Source organism: Hemibagrus wyckioides, linkage group LG01 (genome assembly GCF_019097595.1).
Source record: "Hemibagrus wyckioides isolate EC202008001 linkage group LG01, SWU_Hwy_1.0, whole genome shotgun sequence".
Taxonomy (NCBI): domain Eukaryota; kingdom Metazoa; phylum Chordata; class Actinopteri; order Siluriformes; family Bagridae; genus Hemibagrus; species Hemibagrus wyckioides.
Genome location: NC_080710.1, coordinates 29712146 through 29735267, shown reverse-complemented (window position 1 = coordinate 29735267; position 23122 = coordinate 29712146). Strand labels below are relative to the sequence as shown.

The window sequence follows — 23122 nt, the reverse complement described above, 5'->3', positions numbered from 1 at the left end:
TTTTATTTTATTTTACCTTACAGTCGATCTTTCTTACACCCTGTGAACCGAGACCAAATTCTCACATTTGCTTACTAAATGTTTCTGCTCTTAAAGGAAACCTCCACCCTGAATTACATTAAATATGTTTATATTGAAATATTTGTGGGCAGCATGGCGAAGCAGCACGTAGCGGGTATGCGTTGCTGTCTGTGCCAAGCTTCCTCCCAAAAATATTGGCTGGGATGTGGAAGGTGATTCTAGGTGTGAATGCATTCACATTGTTCCCAGTGTTCCCAGACTTGGCTTCAGATCCTCTAGGACCCTGACAAGGATTTACTAAAGATGACTGAAATATCCGGGATGTGTTTAGAGCTTAGTTTCTGCTGCTGATTTTCTGTTATTCTTGTGAGAATTTAGTGGACGTTTTCCACGTTAGTGTCACAGAGGGACAATGTTATTGCTAACAGGAGAAAACCTTTCGCTAAATTCAAATGAATAAAAGTCAGGTTTTACTGGTAGCTCTTAAAAACAAAAAGCACTCATTTTCCAGCTATGATAGTAACTAAGTAAAAAAGTAAAAATAATAGAAATGTTGGACTTCTGGGAATCCCAGAATTCAATACAGATATATGACTTATAGCAGAGACTCAAGTAAAGTCAAGTCAAGAAGCTTTTATTGTCATTTCAACCATATATAGCTGATGCAGTACATCATAAGATGACAACGTTTCTCCAGGACCATGGTGTTACACAGAACACCACAGTGCTAAGGATTTAAGGTAAGTTGTCCTAGCCACATAAAGCACATTGTGTGCAACCTAGTCCAAGTGACTGGAGTCAGTCTGAGATGATGGTGATGGTGTAGATGGTGGTGTTAGCCTCATTATTTGAGCAGAGCACCCAGATGAGGAAGTGAGAGAGCTGGACTGACATATACAGAAGTGTATATGTTTACAAGAAACCTCTTTGTTTACAGTTCTCTTATTTTTGCACATTGTACTGTATAACATAATATAGAGAATGTACAGCGCTATCTGGTGTATTTGTGTATCTGTCCTGTAGTGTTTTGTTTTGTATTGTCTGTTTGTCTTTTTGTCATGCACTGTTTGCACTAGGTTGCACGCAATGCAGTTTGGGTGGCTAGGACAAACTTTGTTTTAGTCCTTATCTCTGTGTTGTTTTATGTAGGACCATGGTCGTGGAGAATCATTTGATTTCACTGTGTACTACGTCAGCTATACATGGTGGAAATGACAATAAAAGCTTCTTGACATGACTTCTTGCCTTGATTAATCGACTAAAGCTCTGCTGCATCTCTTTAGGTAGAACCTTTCCACTGAATTTCCAGTGGTTCCAATATGAGCATGTTGTTACACAGTATTGTAAATAAAACTACATCATAGACAGTCAAAGCATGGGATGTGGGGGATGTAGTCACTTATTGATTATAAGTTTGAATCCCAGATCCACCAATCTGCCACTGCTGGGCCCCTAAACAAGGCCCTTAACCCTCAATAGCTCAGTTATATAAAATGTATAAAATGAGATAAATTGTAAGTTGCTTTGGATAACGGTTTCTTGCCAAATGGCCAGAAATGTAAGCAAAAAAGTCTTGATTGTACATGATAATATATTTAAATGGCTTACTACAATCCCTAATCCTTTAGTGTTTACCATGCCAGTGTGTAGGAGCACAGCCAGCCCTCAGTTTTCTCATGGCTGAGCATCTCACTCAGGAAACCCAAACCAAACAACACTCCCACGTTAATTCATTTATCTGAGCCGGAGTGGAGGGTTTACAAGACTAACGAATAAAACATCCAAGGTGGTAATTTTACTGTTTTAAATAGGTGCACAAGATAAATACTGTGATTTCCGAGTCTCTTTGACCGTCGACTGGTGAGTGTGTGGAGGCCGTGATGAGCCACTGGTTTCGATTTAGTTTGGGAGGAGATAAGGAAGGAAAAGATGGAGATTAGAATAGGAATTGGGTGTGGTGGTAAAACTGGTGTTCTGTCATACATACACACTATCCCTCCCCTTTCTCTCTCTCTCTCTCTCTCTCCTCATATGTGAACCTTTTCAACTGTCTTTTTGCCTCTTTCCCCCCTCTACACACTCCGTCTCTGATGAATACCCTATTCATTGAGCATGCCGACATGAATAGAGCAGTATGCCTGATGTCCTTCAGGAAATACCACAGTGTGACTTTGCAGCTTTAGAAAGAAAACACTTTCTCCATCCTATTCTTATCAGGATGGATTTATTAAAATTGCAGTTCATTTTATGGCTCAATATAATCATCATCATCATCATCATCATCATCATCACTTCCTATAATTTTGGGGATTTCGTCAGCTCAGTGGATCTGCACAGCTGTCCTGGAGCTAAAATAATGGTTTGAGAGACTTTCCAGTGATCCACTAACTTGACTATAATCAGACCTCCCATGTTGTGTGTGTGTGTGTGTGTGCTCTAATGGGTCAGACAGTCTGAACATAGAAACAGGGCTAAATTTTGAATGAGAAATATTCAAGCTATTGAACATTTATGTCTACAATCAATGCTTAAATTAAATCTCAGGCTCAGTATGGTCTCAGACTTTTGGACCCAGCGTTTGAATGAATTAAGCAAAAAAAGAAGAAGTCACTATTCAAAGTAATAGTTAGATGAAAGAGTCAGAAGCTTTGTAAATCCCAGTGTGCAAAGCAAAACCTTAGCAATTCATTTGTCTCCCTAATGGAAGAAACCAACTTTCCAAACATTACCCAGCTGCCTACCTCCAGAGTTGAGGAAGCGTTTTCCACTGCGGACGTACGGATACTTCTCTGCCAAGTGTGCATCTGGCCAGATAACACCCTCTGCAGCAAACACCACCTTATGATTGAACTGCTCGAACTTTCTCAAGATTTCTTCTGGCCCTCCAGCGAAGATGAGGTCATAGCTAAAGAGAGAGAAAGAGAGAAAATGTCAAGCAGAAATCACCTACAGCAAAGCATATAAAGGCTTGGAGTGCATATAATGGCACGGAAGGTCTTATTTCTTGAGGTTTCTTAGAGCAGGTTTCATAGTCTGAACTTTTCGTATGACTTTATTCAAACTGCACTCAGCAAATGTGCTTCTGCTTAGATTTTCTTCAGATTCTGCGTGAAATCTGTTGGTCGAGACCCAGTGCTCTCAAGCTGGGTCTGTGATGTATAGCCAGGGGGTCCACGGTTTTCTGGTGGAAATCTAAACCCATTATAATCAAAATTATGTTCATAAATAATGATACAGAAAAGTCTTACAAAAAAGCTTCCAAGAATCAATTAGGAAGCATTTGACTTATTGGTGAAGCCAATCTTTTATTAAGAACAGGTTCAATCTAGCACCCTAAAGGTTCTTTAGTTCATTCCTCAATCTTCATGGTTTACTTCATTACTCTTAAAACAGAATGTTCTAGAGAGAGACAAGACTACAATGAGACCCAATATATGAATCAGTCCGCTTCCTGAAAAACCAAAACGGATCTTGTGAAAACTCGCTCATTAAAAAAAGGTACAATTAGTACCATAAATGCTTCTTCTCTCCCATTCGTTGTCTCTACAGTACAACACTACAACCTTTCAGAAAAGGAAGCAGTCAACTCTGAACCTTACTGATGCAAGAAATGTCAAACCCATTTCTGCTCTCTGAGATGCTCTAAGTCTTGTTCAAGACTCTAAAATCTGAAAGTGTTATCTTCAACCACTAAAAATCTGCATAACAGAGGGAAAAACAAAGATCTCACACTGAAAGCCAACAGAGTCTTGACCAGGTCTTGACCAGAAAATCATTCATGCGTCCTCATAAGATGATTTGGAAGTTGAATGGAACACCAGTGTACTGGTATAAAAAGGGCTGTTAAATAATGCTAGTTTGTAACAGAAATTTGAGATTTTTTCACAGATAAAGAAGACTATGAAAGTTGAAGAAACCCTGGACTTTCAGCAAACTAGTTGTACCTCGTACCTTATATCCCCAGTTGTGTCCAAATTTGCACATCTGTAAATCACACCTCACTGTTCATGCTAAAATTCAAAACCACTATGCCCTGCTCTGTAAATAACAAGACTTCTTTCCTAACAGTTCTGCACTAATAACCCAGAGGAATGTGAGGTCACATCCGAGCTGCTGGTATGGCCTTGAGCAAGACCACAACTCGAACAGCTCAGCCCTGTACTTGGATTGAATAGTCTCTAGTACAAAAATGTCTGCCAGAGAATAAATATAAATGCTGAATAATCAACTGTCACCACGAATTAATGTATTTTATTTTTAATCTTTTACAAAAAAATGTTTTCATAAGCCAAAAAATCAACACTTCCTCCTTTTATAAGGTGCCATTACTTTTGTTTCCATTTAAATGACTAGGATTTTTGTCTTTGCTTCTATTCACGTTTGTCAAATTTCTGTGTAACTAAAATAAATAGCTGAATTTTACTTGACATTGAATTAAATTAATTAATACTCAATTTTGATTGTGATTTATTGTGTCTTGTAAATAAGTCATGTACATTTACACAAACTCAGTGTAAGCTATGAATGTTTTTCCACTGTTCTTGTGTCAATGCACCTGCAAAATATTCATAATGTTCAAATGGTGCTTAAAAAACAAGGCACAGTATCCCAACATGCATCTCCACCAGCCAGCCTTGCATTACAGACTAGACACCTAACCATTTTAAGATCAGCAGACGAAGCGAAGGTGAATTCCCTGCACTGTAATTTTTAGAAATACTTCGCTTAAGCGCAAGCCTCAGTCATTTTTTGGGTAAAGGCTATCATTATGAGCTTTCCTCCAACCTCTACAGCCATAAAGCAACCTGAAATTTACCCCTGAATTCAGACGTGTGCATTTATAATTAGCCAGCTCCAAACTTCAGAAAGTTTTATAATAAGGACTTTCTCTGAATTGAGGAAAGGTGTTTTTATGGATCTATCTTAAGCAACTAAAAACAGCCCACGTTGCATGAATGTAGAGAGCTGAAAACACACGGGGTCCTCTATAAACTGGCATCATGATAATGAATGTCAGTGTCTATTGCAGCCAGCCAGACACACTTATTATGCCAGGCAGGCTATAATTTAACGTGAGTAATGGATGGTAAAATGAGAGACTGTTTATTCTGACCGGGCAAGTAAATATAGCATAAGTGCAAGTCATTGAACAAACGTATATTCTCGATAGATTCGATTGAATACCATGACCCTCAGCAGGCCATTGACACTGCCTGCTGTGAAAGTCATATAATGTGTGCTTTGTATCAGGATCTCACTTCACAGCTTTTTATGTAATCTTAACCAGTAGAAATTTAGAAACATATTAACCCCAATCACAGAAACATATCAAATAGCACAGGATCGACTGCCAGCTCTAGGTGAGAAACATCTGGTCTACGTGAAGTCCTAACCTTCTCCTGACCCTCAGGACTTAATGAGAATGTATAAAAGGTGTGATTTGACCTCAAGACCACAGTAAGGCTATTGTGAGTCTTGGCTCATGGTGTGAAAGCCTGAGTGTGTTCTCCATGCCAGGCTCGTCTTTTCCTTCTGTTAATAATGTAGCTGTTATTTAGCTTAAACAAACACACTGCCACCCAAAAATACAGGCAGGTAATGGGGAATGAGATCAGGAAGTAAGGTTCAGCTACAGCATATTATAGTCATAATGCTAACTCATTCATCATTTATCTGATTGGTCAGAAACATTGTGGCAACATACCTATCTGCCTGTATTTTTTTTGTTTAAAGGACATTAAAAATGAACACCCACTGTTTCATATAATTTATAGCATATATATCTCATGTCTAGCCTCCTGGTGGTCCAGTGGCAGGAGTTCTCATTGCCGTGGCCCAGATTCAGTTCCTGGGCAGGGAGCTAACCACAGCCACTGAACTCTCAGTGCTGGTCCCAAGCCCAGATAAAATGTGAGGGTTGTGTCAGAAAAGACATCTGGAATAAAACCCGTGCCAAAGCAAAATATGCGGACCAAGTGATCCGCTGTGGTGACCCCGAACAGTTAGCAGTCAAAAGAACAACAACAACAACAACAACAACAACAACAACATATATCTCAGGTCTCAAACAACTAGCCATAATTTCTCAAATTAGTATCCTCTCTCTGCTCCTATATCACTCCTTACCTGTCCACAAAGAGGATCACCAGGTCTTCTTGGTCAGCTAAAGCTTCCATTGCTTTCTTGAGCAGTCGGACCTTCTGTCCTCCACCAATGGAGTGTCCCACGTCTCCTCCCTTCCATTCCTCACCCATCCCTAACACCTGGAAAAGACCAGATGTGATTTAGATCTGCGTGTTCAAATTTGTTTTAGACAATAGGCCATGCTACACTTGCTCAAGCTCAAGATGGTCTCTTCATCCCAGAGACCAGCACAAAAACAATACAGTTAATTTATTACATTATTTACAGTTTTTAAAAAAACTCAGTTATTTACCCCTGTTGCCCATTTACTAGAACAAAACATGGAAACAGCACCAAATGTTTTGCAGGCTGATGAAGAATTATGACATCATCATCAGAACATTTTGTCAGTAGCTGAACTTATGGCCCTGAGACTGTTCCTCTAGTTTGCTCTGTAGAAAAATAACTAACTGCACCAGACTAGCTATTTTTCAATCTATTATTTCAATTATGGATGATGTCATCAAATTAACATGGCTTCTGATAGTAAACCAAGAAAAATGGATTTCTGTTAAAGGAGTTAAAGGTTATATTATACGTGAATATATTAGTATTTCTTTTTAAATCAAATCAACATAGAAATGTGTTAAATCTATAACAGTGACCTTACAGTTCTACCCATCACTCATCACAGCTGGCTAGATACGCAGAATAAATGTAATAAATCTATGTTTGTGGTTGTGGTTGGTCAAATCAATTTAGTTTATTTGTTTACAGTTAAAAAGATTCACCCCCTGTTACCTATAAGTAAGAAACACTGTGGTTCTTTTAGAAACAGCCCCAAATGTATGTGCAGGCTGATGAAGAATCATGACATCATCATTAAAACATTTTGCCAGTAGCTGAACTTTTGGCCCCGAGACCGTTCCTCTATTTTGCTCTCTAGTACAATAACCAGCTAAGACTAGACAAGCTCTTTCAATTCAATTATAGTCCACAAGAATTTTAATTTAAATGCATAAACAGACTGATATGAACTGATATTTCACCTCTTCTACATCTAAACAATCTTTTTAGCTTCCTTACTGGCATTAAAGATCCTCATGTGCTCTGGTCCGGAGCAAAGAGAGAGCTGTTTTGCTTAAATGCTGCCATTTATGGAATCAGACCAGACACCAAAGCAAAGCCAAATGAATCCAAGCTCTCAGTCTTCAAATACAATTTGCACGGTACGTTAAGAAACACCGCAGTAAAACAAAAGACCTACCTAGCCCTGATAGACCTGGTCATGATTCACTACTGAAACCTTTTACAGATTGTTTGATTCCAGAAAAATATGTCTTCAATCCAAAGCAGCCGTACGCAATAAACGGTATTAAATAATCACAGAAGCAGGATGAAGCAGGGCTTCATAGTTTGAAGCTAGACATTTTTGACATGCATGATGCTCCCAGTCCTGTTCACTCCTCGCAGTTCATCTGTGAAATTATTCGAGATCCCGACATTCTGAAATCACACAATGCTCCAAAGAATTCAGACAAAGTCTAGGGCAGTGGTTTAGGAGAAACAGATTTGGCAATGAGTAAGTGACTAAACATTTCTCACAGTGAGTCATCTTACCTTTACGGAATATTTGAAGTAATTTGCAGACTGCATGAAGCGCAGAAAGCCATCGGTCTCTTGTGTGGCGACAGTGAGGACGAGAAGTTTTTCTACAGAAAGAGAAAGAAAGCAATGTACAGGCTTGAGTTCGACTGCAGAGAATAGATAGATGAAGCCATGCCACACTTTTCTGTTTCTTTCGGGAATGTAATACTTTTAAAATATACGATAATGTTAAGAAGAAGAAATAAACACAGTCACGGAACTACAATGAATATTTTTAACAAGACCCTTTTAACCATCAACTGATGCATATATTTATTCTGTCCGTTTTTATTGCAACCGCCACCATTATCACCCCGGGCTCTCTATCACTCAATATATTTCCCCTTATTAAAACTGGCACTCTGTTGAATAGAAATCACCTTATGGGACATTTTCAATCAGTGTAAACAAATGAATGATGTTCTGGCTGCGAGTCTGATCTAAAATGAGTCTGTTGGCTTTCAGTGTGTTTTAGATGTGAGTTTTTCCGCCTGTTGGAGAACCTTACATTGAATTTTACTGGTTGAAATTTTTGTCTTATGAACAAGCACTTGGAGCATCTCAGATAGCAGAAATGGGCTTGATATCAACATTTACTTTGAAGATAGAAACTTTTATATCATATATATATATATATATATATATATTGCCTCTGGTAGGCTAGGGAAAAACAGAAATACTTATAAAGAATTATAAATTCTTAAAGCTCTGAGTGTCTACTATCATATGAGCTTTATATTAGCCACCACTGTGATGATAAAGACATTCATTGATGAGTAAAGGGGTGATTATCCCATGCTGACTCTCTTCTCTTCCCTGAGATATCAACACATGATATCCACCAAAACATCTGGTGTTTAGATGTTCAATCCAGTTATTTACTATATTGTTCTGATATTGTTAAACCATCTTTTTTCCACAATTAGGTCTCTTATCCATTATTCACCATACACTTTCCTGTACATGAAAACTGTAATTATAATAATTCTCTAGCTGTGTCTTTTAGTGTGCAAATTAATTTGACATTTGTAACCAGACTTGTGTGCATTGCACATGTAACAACGCCAGCCATGCCAAAATCCCTCGCTTTCTGAGCATCACTTCACCATAATGCCGTGTATGTTGTTTTTTTGGCCACAGTATGGAATAAAAAAAGGTCTCAAGTTACTCGAAACCAAACTGCAACCAAACCTCAAACCTATGTCAACACTTTGCGAATTGATTCAAGAAGTGTATTCCCTCATGTTAAATGGATAAACACAGAGAAGGTTTTTAATCACTAGAATTAGGGGTCCAAGCACCAAAGGTACCAGAAGCATATTCTCCCAGTAAGAAAACGGGCTTTTTCTCATTTTTGTTTATTATGTTGAAGTGTCTATGTGTGTTGTAGAGTGTTGTTTAGGAAAATGATACAATAAAAAGCAGTGTAGGCAGAAATTCATAGACAGAACCCAGTACAAGGGCTACCAGTAGTGGCTGCCAATTAGTCGTTGAAGAAGAAGAAGAAGCATTTAATATTATCACATATACATTATAGCACTGTTGTCACATATCCCAACTTTGGAGGTTTGGGTCAAAGTGCAGGGTGAGCCATGATACAGCACCCCTGGAGCAGGGAGGGTTAAGGGCCTTGCTCAGGGGCCCAACAGTTGCAGTTCGGCAGTGCTAGGGCTTGAACCATGATCTTCAGATCAACAACCCAGAGTCTTAGCCACTTGAGCAACCATGTCCCCAAGACATTTATTGAAATAAATACTCCATATGTAGTTTTTTTGGTAGAAATTCTGTTCATTATTTCATACAACAAACATGTCTTCCATCATGGAATAAGCAAACAAAATGTAGAGACTGATTCCTGAAGGTAATAACTAGCTATAACCAAACATTTCACTCGGACTAATTGTGTGGCTGGAACAGAGGTGGTAAATTTACCCAATTTTAAATCATGTTACAATCCAGGTATTCCTAGAAATAAATCAGCCAAGAAACGTTGATGTACTGGTTGAAATTTCTTCACTCAAGCTCTAGTTCAAAACTAGTTTAAAACAAAAAAATACTATTCATATTCAAATATTTACAAACGACAGACACACTATAGGTATGTAATATGTTTTTTGTCTCAGATTGCAAAGCAGTACACCATTGTGCAGTATAAATAGCATATAATAAACTTGTATATCCACACTAAAAAATCCAAAAGGTTTGTGCTTCATGTAGAAAATAGAAACACTGCAAATTCTTAAAGCCTGGAGTGTCTTTCATATGAACTTCATATTAGCCACCACTGTGGAGTGGGACATGACAAAGACATTTAGTTTTGACCACTGACACAATGAAACAACCACCTAGATGGATTAGAGAAGTTAAATAACATTACATTTTTACTTGTTTATACAACTGAGCAGTTGAGAGTGAAGGGACTGGCTATATGATCCAGCAGTGACAGCTTGCAGGTGCTGGGATTTGAACCCATGACCTTCCAATAGTCAGTCCATTATATCAACTGAATCAGTAAAGCTTGGACAACTTTTTTTACTGTTTCTTTGATCTTCTTACATAAGCCAAAGAGAACTTGTGTCTCAAGAGAACACTGGGGGAAAAAATCAGCTTGGACAGGAAACCACTGTGAGAGAACATTTTTATTATGCTGTGGTTTTTTGAATGGGTAGAAAATTATAGCAGGCTCAATCAACAACATGAGTAACTGGATATTTATGTTCAGAACGCGGGACCATGTGCTGCTGTTAAAATGTGGAAAAATCATAAGAAATATGTTCTAGATAAAAGCAATTAAAGATTTAAAAAAAAATATATATATATATATATACATATATAGTTTTTTTTTCCAAGAGTGCATTATATAAATTACATGTAAAGGAAATATAGGACACACACACACACACACACACACAAAAACAGTTTAGAGAATTTACAATTTAGAGATGCCAATCAGCCTAACACATGTCTCTGGACTGGGAGAGGAAATCAAAGTAAACAGGGGAAACCCCTGAAGCACAGGGAGAACATGCAAACTACACACACACAGGGCAGAGGTAGGTATCAAACCCCCAACCCCAGACATGGGGTATTGAGAAAATGAATACTAAATGTCTGGAAAGTCAACTTGTTTGTCAAGAACACCAATTATTCATCCTCAATAACTACGCATGAATAAATGTAAACTGTATAGCAAAATATCCAGACTCTGAGAAAATAGCAGACAAAAAAAACTGGCACTGAATATACCAGTGTAAAAAATGAATTAAATTCTGTTGTACACTGTAGCACTGTGTGCTAACCAACCCTGAAGACAGAGCTGCTCTAGCCAAGCTGGTGGAGGCCATCATTACTGGAAAAGCAGCATCATGAGTCCCACATGGGATGCCAAAAAAATTTAAATCCCACTATAATCCAGTGTCACCCAGAAGAGGAAGAGTGACTCTGATGGCACCACCTTACTACTTCTGGCTTGTTCGTTTGGGATTTATCTACACCTGGATTCCTGAGAACTGAGGACAGTCTGCTGTTCTAATGCACTATACCAGTAAAATTTAATTGAACTTATTGCCATTCTCGAGTCCAAATTATTTAGCCAATTTTTTCCCTTAGTGAATACAAGGCAATTAATATATCAACATGTTATTTTTTAGGATACAATCTCAGCAACACTGGCCTAATGAGATGAGAAAAAATAATTTAAAGATATTTAATGAGCAAGAATGAAATGTAATTCAGTGCATTTAGTGAAATCGTTTGTCTTAGAGTCTTTTTTTCTCTCTTCTGAATACGAATAGACAAGGCCATGGCACCAAGCGCACTGAGACTGCCTTACTCCATTACACACATTCTCATTGTCATAATCTTGAAAAGTAGAGTGGGGGTGGTGAAGAACATCTGGAGAACGTATTACTGCCAAACAGCTGTGTTCACTGTAACAGAAAACATTTCAGACGCTTCCGTCTCCGCGACAGGATCACAAAGGTAACGTTAAGCCTGAGGCGCTTACATGCGACGTTACCTCATTGTGGCACGATTTTGATGTGACTTTAATCGGTGTTTAAATGAGAAACACAGACGTAAAAAGTTCTGATTTTTCCCCATGTTTGTGTAGTGTAAATATATAGGGCAGGCAACATCCTCCATCTTTTCCTAAAAATAATAAGGGAAATATTTTCTGTCTCGAATATTTGACTCATCCTTTGGTCACAGTTCGATCATCGAGAAGCGCTTTTTTTAACTGAACATTGTTAAACGATGGTATGAGACCATCTCTGGGGGAAAAATGCAGCTATTGTCATGTCTTGAAGATAAATTTCAGTTCTCTGGATATATTTTTGCTCACGAATCACATTAATCTCTCGCTTTGTCTCCCTAGCTTTAAGGAGATTCATATTCTTACAGGACTAAGTGAAATGCTTAGAGACAAAATCCCAGAATGACTTAATCTAACCCGAACCATAACAAAAGCATGCTAGATTTCTCTATTTTTTTGATCGGGGAAATAAAGCAAACTCAGCAACATTCAGAGAACCTTGCAATTTTTTTTCTATTACCACAGATTTTCTGCAGACTTGAGTCATTACAATGCTCATCCAGCCAAGAGTTCTTAAGAAGAACATTTGCATTGCGAAACAAATTTTCCCATAAGAAATAATGTAAATGCAGATAATCCGTTACAGCCACCCAAAAATATGACCAATACGAAGCGTATGTAAACTGTACGGCTGCTTACAAAGAACTGACCCAAGCCAAGAATTCCATGTCAAGGGTCCTCACAGGAAGTCGTGCCACCAAGCTTGGGCTAAAAATAGAACAGACTGCCCACACCACCAATCTGTCAACAAAAAAACACCTGAAAAATCACCTAGCTTTTGAAAGAATGCTGAAGGCAACGTTGGTATCGTGGGTTGACTCTTTCGGAACAGCTTTCGCTAACTGAAAATAATTTGTGAACCGATGCAAACAAGTTTTGAACGGCTCCCAGACGTACGCATAATTTAGCCGGCGTTCGATTCGGTTGGTATGCTGAAAATGCTTCGTATGTCAATGCAAAATTTCGTGCAAAATTTCAATTCTTAAGGCGAACATTTGTAAGGGAGGGCATTCGGTTGCACTGTAATATTTTTTTGCAGAAATGCACAGAAAATGTTGCAAGTTGCAAGTAAGTAAGTAAGCATGCTTAACCCACACCCTCAGACAACACCAAGTGTTTTGACCCAAGTATGACCTTAGTCCAGATCACACCAGTAACCACAGAAAGGAGAAATACAAACTTCTGAACACACACACACACACACACACACACACACACACTACATCTCTCACTTTAGTGGCATTATGAGGAATTAAATGATGAAGTAGTATGATTATGTGTTTCCCCATGTGTTTCCATAAATTTACCCATTCACACATTAACTTTTTCTTTTTTTCATAGTTAAGAAAACAAAAACTGCATGTCCAGCTTGTTATTTACTCAGAAGCTTGAAAGCTTGAGTTCTGAAGACTTTCCAGCCTCACAGATCTTACACCTCTGACTGTTTCGACACCGGAGACTCCTTTCATAAACGTCCCCTTACAGAAAGCTTCATCTATATTTCATGTATTTTTTAATCCTATGTATATGTTGTGTCCATCACATGTGCATGTTGTAACTATAGAAAAAGGTACTGTAGAAACCCGGACTCTGGTCAGAGCTGCTGTTCTAGAAAATTAATCAACATATCTTGAGAATTCTTGAGAATTCCAAGTCCTGAGAATTCTCCAGCGATGTAGTATAAACTGTTTTAGTCCCTGAATTGCAGACGTCACCGAGTTTGACAGACTTTCTCTTCCAACACCAACACAGCTGGAGACAATTACTTCTCTGTGGTATAAGGCAAACTGCACAAAGACACACAAAGCAGGGTTGATTGGAGAGATTAGTCAGGATTTGCACTTGGATTGAAATGTTCTTTGAATGGGTAATGGTTCTCAAAAGTTCAATCTAGCACCCAGGACAAAGTAAAGAGCTCTCCATTATCCAAATGATTCCTTAATGAAAGCTTTTTTTTTTTCTCAGAGAAGCTTTCTAATCAGGATCAATTTGGACACTTTCCTGAAGAGGCAAGCGTCTGGTGTAATCTTCCTCCATGGTGACAACTGAAAAGTGGAATGTTTTTAGAAAATTGTCCAACTGTGTGTAACATCTTGTATCCATTACTATTGGCACAGAAAATGAAACTGACTAAAGAAATCACAATCAATTTCACAAGTATAGCTGTTAATCACCAGTCAGAGCAGTTTCTCTTCTGGGATTAGTTTACAAGCACTGAATTTTTTACTTTATATTTACATTTACGTTTCTGCCATTTGGCAGATGCCCTTATCTAGATCAACTTACAATTTGATCGATCTTAATTGTCTGTAAACCACACAGTAATTTCATGCTCAATACATCTATGCCATAGCTCTGAATATAAGCTCTGTGAACCCTACAACAGATTGGTTTTCTCTCAGAAAAAGGTTCCAAAAAAAGGAGACTGGTTAAGTTGTTGCACTGCTGTGTGGAAGGTTGTGAGTTTGAATCCCAGGTCCACCAAGCTGCTACTGCTGGCCCCCTGAGCAAGGCCCTTAACTCTCAATTACTCAGTCACCTATGATGATATAAAAGTGTGTTATATATATAAATTTGTGTCTCTGGCTAAGAATTTCCTTCAGAAGTTATCCTATCTTATCCTATCTTAATCTGGATGATTTGTCTATACACGGTCTGATTTGAAGCCTAGATACAGTTTCCCATAGTCATTAACAACTCAGAGTGAAAGAACCGTAGCAGAACTTGTTAAAGAGTCAAGCCCTGGTTCTCTGGCTCTACAGGGTTTGAGAAAAATTTAACATTTTGACATTTATCAAGCCATATGTGAACATATCTGTTCATAAACCATTTGCAGGACCTGTATGCATGTATACAAGAAAAAATGCCTGTATCCTACAAAAATCTTGAAGGTGTATAAATTTACGTGTAAAGGGATACACTATTGTGATCCTTGATTCATCTTCAAATTGTAGTAACGGTGATTAGTGACTGAGATTTTATACTGTATATGGATTAAGCTGTCAAGTTTAAAATTACCTTTTAATGAATTTAATGAAAGGTTTCTGAAACTGAGGAGGTCCATATTATAGGGGAAGAGCAATCCAAGAAGCTATTTTTTAAAGCTAATTTATTTAAGATCATCTTTATCATCTTTTTTCATTTATTGAGGTCATTTTCCAGTCAATTTCTAAACTATTTCATACTTTAATAAATATGGAGCTTAATTGTGCCATGGGACCGACCTTTCATTAAATAACTAAATAATTAAAATGAAAACAGGAAGCTTCATCCTTGAAAAAGCAGGTCATGCTTATTGTTGGCAAAAAGCACCAGGACACATTCCAGTCATGTGAAAAAAGTATGCTCAGTGTTCTGCCACTTCAAATTACTACCCTCATAACTGACCTCATTACAACTCGGATCTGTACCACAGCCATAGCTCATACCACCTACATGATGTGTACTCAGTACATACATAAAAGTGCATCATAGCATTAATTTTTTAACATGGCATTTGGAGAAATATCAGTCTACTGTAATAAAATGGCCAAATACCTACAATATACTGAAGATACTGCTTTAAAAAACACAACCTTTTTAAATATTAACACATCATAAAGCACCTAATGTAATAATCAATCCATTCATCCATCCATCTTTTACCTAGGGACGTGGTAGTTTATTGGTTAGGGTGTTGGACTTCTGATTGGAAAGTTGTAAATTACAATCCCAGGTCCACCAAGCTGCCACTGCTGGGCCCCTGAGCAAGGCCCTTAACCCTCAATTGCTCAGTTTTATAAAAATGAGATGAATTGTAAGTCACTCTGGATAAGGGTGTCTGCCAAATGCCAGAAACATAAATGTATAGTCTAAAGCATCTATCTTACACAGGGTCTCAGGGAACCTAGAGCCACTCCCAGGGGACTTGGGGAACAGAGCAGGGTAACAATTTAAACTTAGATTCACTTAAGCGAAGTACCTTGCTTTGCTTTTGCGGAGAGCTATAAGTGTTTTCTGGAAAGTGAAAAAAAACCACTTAACTATTCATACAACCCTTGTAGATCCACTGAAACCTCTTGGGAGGAAATGCACACTGACACAAACAAACTCTTTAGAGACTCTGCATTATAACTAATAAATCTACTAGAATATTGAACAATCCAAGAACCCTTGTGAGGCACAAACTGTTGCAAAGGGTTCTGACTAGAACACATTCAAGTAGCTTAGACTCTGAACACTCCAAAGAACCCTTGAGGAAACTTTCATTTATTTTTTAATTATTCTTGAGAGAGAGTTCTCCTAAGGTGAACAAGCAGAACTTTGCATTAGACAGGAACTGAAACTAAGATTGCACTCTGGATCATGAACTTCTGAGGTAATAACACAAAATGACAAATTTATCTAGTCCACTAAAGGGTTCTTTTGTTTGCAGGAAACCTTAAAAACTCTGTGATCCCTACAACAGATTGGATTTCTTTCAGATAAGGTTCCAAAAACAGACTTTTTCTTTATAAAATATCACCACCTAAATTCATCTAGTATCCGAAAGAGTTCTTTCGCTTGTGTTTATCAGGGAAACCTTTAAAAGATCTATGCAGAACCTTACATTAGACCATCCAGTTTCATTTTCAAGGCTTCAAATAGAACCTCGTAAGAAATCTAGATGACCCAAAGAACCCTTCAGAAACTAAGACTCTGGAATGATGGAAACTCTGAACCACTGACCCTGGAGACTTAAAGGATCTTTGGGTTTGGTTTCTGAGGGAACTTTTAAGAGTTCTATGAAGAATTCTACCATGAAATTGTTTTCCTATTGCAAAACGTTCAAACCACTAGCAAATTTGGAAGGGAAGAACCTTTAACTGTTCAGAGAACCCTTGAAGAGATGCACATACACTCTGACTCACACACACCAGCCTAACAGTGTCAAATTGGAAAAATTTTAATGTAACCACAAGAAGGTTCTTCTTGTACATGACAGCAGGAAACTGTACCTGCTTGTCTGGAAACTCACACACACACACACACACACATACACGCACACATACACTCTCCTGCACCAAGGTAGGCAGCCCATGTGTTTCTGTTCTGGCCCTAAAAACCTAATTTGATGCCCGGGTGTGCAATAAACCAACAGAAATGATCCTTGGTCAGACGTTATTTCAGCTGTCCATGACTAAAATAGAATTCTATTCTCCTGTGGGCCCTTGGAGTTGATGGTGGGTAAAAAGCACACACATCTCTGCTCATAACCCCAGAACCGTGTCATGTATCAGTTAACATTAGGCACTTTCAATCACTGCCATAATAATCACAGCTTCTTGGTGATGACTAATGTGTGACACCATCTCCATCTGCCAGACCTATCTCCATCTCTCCAGACCTAAAAAGTGATGCAACAAACCAAACAGCCCTATTTAACTTCTCCCAGGATGGAAAATAATCATAATTATAGAAATCAAAGAAAAGGAAGACAATTATTGACATCACTTCCTTCTGGAAACTGGGTCAAGTGTTGCTATAGGAATTTATTTTTTATTAGGAAAAAGCAGAGTAAGACAGGAACAATGGGCTTTGTTTGTGTTGTGGTACACTGCTAGTAACCCATGCTGCTGAAGCCTCAGACACGTCCCTCACCACAGTATAGGAACAGTTTAGATTAGAAACCCTTGAAAAATGACAAGTTGGCAGAGTTTCTTTTCTATAACAGATCAAAATCAGTGTGCTCGAATAGGTGTTTAGTCAGATTTAGGAAAAAAATCTGATATAGAAAAATAGGACGTCTTTCAACAAAACAGTACAGTGATTTCATTGTTTATACTAAACGTAATATAAACACGTTTCAAATGACTAGATTGAATGATGTAGCGTGAGCAAGATTAATTCATGTAGAATTAATGTGAACCAGCTACAGAGTTTAGCGCTGATGGGAAATACAGCCTAACTATAGTGTTATTATTATAGATTCTTATTATTATGTTTCTATAATAACAACTTACATCTACGGACATATTTACATACAAACAAATTTCTTATGCTGTAAAAGATTTATGGAATGAGTCTCTAGTGTTAGTCTAGTGTGACTTCCTGTTAAGGTGTCTTCTCTATTGTTGAACATTATTTACCAATATAACTTCATTTCATTAAAAAAATGCAAAAAAAAATCAATGTGTGGTTGGGTTTTGTTCAATTTCAGTTGAATGAAAGGGTTCAAATCTTAACTTCTATAAATGTATAAACTTGCTTTTGCTAATTAGATCATCCACGCTTTTAACAAATCATTAATTAATCATGATCTACTCTATAAGGATGCCTTCACACTGACTTTTTTCTTTTTACCCAAAGCCTAGCGTTCTGTTCTAATATGAAATCAGGACATCACAGCTTGTGTGACGTGTATACTGCAACCGGAAAAATGCTAGCTAACATCCAAGCTTCGCCCTTTGCTCTCTAGATTAGATTTATTATGATGTTATGAGGAGGTGGTTTATCTTTTGTGTAGAATTGGAGGAAAAAATATCAAAATAATTTGCTTATTTGAATCTAGCTATAGTTAAAGTGGGATGCCAGAACTTTTCTATTTTTAGTTCCATTGCAATGTTGGAATATCGGCAGTGAGATATTTGAAACTGCAACACATCGAATTTTCTATTACAGGAATACAGCTATTTACTCACAAACAAGACTGATGGACTCAATTATATATCAGTAATAACATTATTTATAATAGTTCGCCAAACATTTAGCCATGCTGTTTCAATGCAATTTCTGCTCACGGCTTAAACTCTGATCTCTGTAATAACACAGATTATGTAAATTAATATGGGGAAAGCAGCATAAAGTCCAGCCAATAGCACAAGCAGTGCACAAGGTTCTAACTTGCCTCATGTTGAGAGTCAATTCATAAAGCTCCACTTACTGTATTTCACTAGCATTCACGCAGCAGATGCACTTGTTCTGCAGCATTCTTACATTGAACTATTTTTGAATCCCTGCCATGGTGATTCTGTAGTCAGCTGAAAATGATCTCTCTTTATTTGTCATTACTACATAGTGAAAATCTTTTTTCGCTTATCCCATCCTTGGAAGTTGAGGTCAGAGCACAGAGTCAGCAATGATTCAATACCCCTGGACAATTGGAGGGCTTGCTCAAGGGCCTAAATATGGCAGCATGGTGGTACTGGGGCTTGAACCCTGATCAGAGACTTAACCACTTGAGCTAACACCGATGGTGGAAAAGGCAGTTAATTGAAGGTTAAAGGAGGTCGGTTTGCATCCGGTAGTGCAAAGTTCACGACAACTTTCACCTGTGAGTTTATGAACTCAGCTCTTGTATGCCAAATAAAAACAAAAAAGCATGGGACTGTGTTTGATTCCATCAGTAAGAAATGCTTATTAATGCAGTAAGAGCTGCATATTATGAAATAATGTACTTTACAAGTAACTTTTTAAGATAATAGCTGTCTTATCTGCCAGCACACACCAGGGCATGTGTGGTAATAAAGTGTTTATTACATTTTTTGTTGGGTTTTTTTCTCTCTGTCTGCTTGAATTTCCCTGTTACTCAATTTTAACACTAAACAGAAGAGCTGTATTGGTTTGGCTTCGATTTCCAAAACTGTATAACTGATACCGTTTAAAACACATTAACTAGTTCTTTGGAAGTGTTACAGCGTAGTATAATATTTAAGATATTTATTTCTGTCCTCATAGATACGTTCTGAAGGAGAGTCTAAAAGCGACATCCAGAGGAACATTCAGAAGAAGGGATTGTTTTTGGAAAATCTGAGCATTCTGTACAGAATGGGATAGACAGACTGCAAAGATGACAAGTAAGAAACTAAACACAGAGCCAAGAGTAGTGCTTCATAGTCCTATTCCATCATCTGTCGTCTGATCGCTGACTCAAAACCATCATGAAAAATACTTCTTATTATTACTTTATTACTAGACTATTTCTCTGTAACTGTGATGATTTGTATAGAATTCTATAGAACCAACAAACACTCCTGCACTAAAAGCCATTTACTCAAGCAGGCCGCTTCAATAAAGGACGTGGCAACCCATCACCCTGTTCCCCCCGAAGGCCAATTGCAGGGTTCGTATGCCAGCAGCCGCAGCATGCTGAGCCCAGAGTGTTATATTCTGGCTCTGCTCCGGGATTCGAAGGCAAACGGTTCACTGTAGAAGGCAGTCTGTAAATCCTAGAGAGACTGAATGTGAACACAGAGAGTGATGAATGTTCAGCTTTCCCATGGTCATAAGGTCAGGATCACATCCTGAGTGCTTCGGTTTTTCAGAGCACGTAAATGAAGTATATGATGATGTAATATATTTAGTGCAGCTGGATATATACTGTATGTAGCGATCTCTCAACACAGGAGCTATGAAGCTATTGAGCAATGCATGACAAGTATGGATTTTAAGTCGTTTCCAAAGACCCTAATGCATCTGCTGGGTTTATGCAACAGAAAAACATCTCCTTTAAGATGAACACCAAAACTTTGTGCCTTCATTACACAGTGAGTACATGGTCTAGCAACTTTTAGCAACCAAGCAGGGAGCGTGAAACCTAGCTCATGCTAATTGCATCTTTTTATCTTTTTATTGTTTTATACAGGGCTATCTGCCCTCTTTTTTATACATGAGCTCACAGACTAGTGTCACTGTGATTGATTGGGGTGGGTGAGGTTTCGTGGGAGTATGCCCCTCCCATACAGAGACACAGACACTTTTGCCCCTTTAGGCTCCAGGGCCAGTGATAGTTGTGGCGTTATCAGGATTCAAACTCTAAATATTCTGATGATTATGTAGAGTCTTCTATTCTATGCATGTTTATTTATTTTATTTTTTTGTTTTTATTTTATTTTTTCACAAAGCTGTGCTCTTGTTCATGGTGCGACAAACATTAAAAAAAATATATTATTTGTTAACAATAATTGCCAAAAATGAACATTTTTTATATTGTTTAGTTTTATCACTATCTTTATGTTTATATTAGGTTTTATATAAGGACTTAAAGGACCATCTTCCTTTGGTATGCATGTTAATTACACACAGATAAAGAAAAGAAGCGAGGGTAAAGAACACTATATAAGCTATAATTGCACTACATCTGGTGCATAAAATAAACATTTCCTGCATATAGCTAGGCGTATGTTGCACCTCAAACACTTAAGTCATATTAGTTACACCCAAAAGTGCGCAAGACATTCAAAGGCACAGTGTTTCTGTGGATCTGTGTAGGAAACCCAGTGCACACATGGTGTACGTCTTCACACGTCAACTGAAGCAATCAAGCATCGCTCGCTCTAACATAAGGCATCGCTTTTGTGGTGTTCAGCTATGGGTTTAATACAGGTCTCTCCTGTCCTACCAAGCTGTGTTTAGTTAAGCAGAGAAGGTGGAGAAAAAAAAAAAAAGACTAACCTGTTCACAAAGTGACTGCTTTCCACAAGGTAAAAGGAGATTTTAAAGCCTTCTTTAACATTTCCTGCACTGAATATCACAGATTTGCTCCAGCTGAACCTACTTGGATCATATCCATACACCCTGGTCTGGATTTCTCCTTTTAAGAAAGCGTGTAGTACAGGACAGATTCAGTGAGTAACAAAATCTCACTTCATAAAATTAATTAGTTTTTAGAGTATTACTTTTAGAGGATTTGTGAGTTTTAAAATAACATGATCATCTTATTTTCCCTTTTCCTGTCTTGAATCATTTTTGAGAAAATGCTATAGAGTCATTTTAGGTTATGAAGCGCACATATTTTTTATTTAGTTAGTTTGTTATTTTCCAAACCTGACCATTAAAATTTTTCAGCATGTGATGGTTTGTTCTTTAACATTCTTACATTTAGATGAGGTGTAAATAACGACTTAACAAGGTTCCTTTCACTTTTTTACGGTCAAACACGCCCAGAACATATCGGACGTGCGCCTTTTACTGTGTGGACACACAAGTCGTGGCTTGGGGGACGATGAACCTGTAAGGCACGTCCAGGAAAATTCCATGAGAGCTCCAGGACACTCGGGACTTTGTATAAAACAATGTAGTGGTAATAACATGACTTTCTTACCTGTCGGGATTTGTTCGCGGGCGCACTGAGTGTAACCAAGCAGCAGCGCAAGGGTGAGCGCATAAATCCCCGGCAGGAGCTCCATGATCTGACCGCAGATAAAGGACAAAAGGACAGAGTGCTTGAGCAAGCCCAGGAGCCAGAGAACAGGGTGCAAGAACAACAGCAAGTCCGCCCAGTCAGTCTGAGCGCTTTTTCTTCTTCTTTTTTTTCTTGTTTGGCTCGGCAGTGCGGGTCAGTGCGCACTCAGTCCATTCGGTCCCACAGCAGAGCCACAGTCCCGGAGCAGAGAACACACACTATGAACACAAACACGCACACACATACACACGCGCGTGCACACACACGGAGCAGGAGACGAGGTGCACCTACAGAGGAGTCAGGAGTGAGAATGAGGAGGGTAGCTCCAGTGCGCCACAGGCGGAGTGATCACTTTGACCCATTACACATCAATCCCCCTCCTCCTCCCTAAAACTCACACACACACATACACACACACACAGAGAGAGAGAGAGAGAGAGAGAGAGAGAGAGAGAGAGAGAGAGAATAGCTGACTCCCTGATCAGTGTATGGAGATTGGGACATAGCCCATAAGACCATACAGAAATGTGGGAAATGTAAAAAGTAGAAGGATATTTTAAAATGTAATGAGCAATGTAATGGAATGAAAAGTATTAAGGTATTATTCATAAGGTATTCTCAATTCAATTCTGTTATGTGTAAGTCTTCTAATTTATCAGATTTTTTGTGATGGTACTGTTAGAATATAAGACATAAACATAAACACTTACATTCCCAGGTTCCTCGCTTCTGCTTGGCTCAAGACCTCCTCGGGACCAACAACCTTAAAACTATGGAATACATTTTTGCTCTCCTCCCAGAATGCCTGTAAGTGCTTCTCATGGTAAACCTCCTAGAAGCACAGAGAGGGGAAACAAGGACAATGTCAGCTGGATCATAAACTCTAGCATGCAGATGTAGGTTCTCAGCTGGACTGTAGCTTCATTCTTACACTGTTATGGATAAAGAGATCCAGTTTATCTTTAGGGTAATCCAGGGTCAGGAGCCGCTGCAGGAACTCGGGAAGAAACGGAGAGGGCTGCTCGATAAAAACTCCAATCTTTACTCTTGGATATTCCTGTTTGAGTAGAAGAGAAACCGTTTTTCACCAATCAACA

At 38.3% G+C, this 23122-nt stretch overlaps 1 protein-coding gene across 2 annotated transcripts in view; it reads right to left on the bottom strand.

The window, feature by feature from the left end:
• Window positions 1–22348, bottom strand: part of plod2 (procollagen-lysine, 2-oxoglutarate 5-dioxygenase 2) — a 44899-nt gene extending 22551 nt beyond the window's left edge. For both annotated transcript variants that reach the window (XM_058388410.1, XM_058388417.1), the window contains exons 1-4: window positions 21945–22348; window positions 7765–7856; window positions 6148–6284; window positions 2763–2926 (exon numbers count right to left, since the gene is read on the bottom strand). In XM_058388410.1, coding sequence (XP_058244393.1) covers window positions 2763–2926; window positions 6148–6284; window positions 7765–7856; window positions 21945–22029 — 478 coding nt within the window. In that variant the 5' untranslated portion in view covers window positions 22030–22348. The remainder of the gene's footprint in view (window positions 1–2762; window positions 2927–6147; window positions 6285–7764; window positions 7857–21944) is intronic.
• Between the last annotated feature and the right edge of the window lie 774 nt (window positions 22349–23122).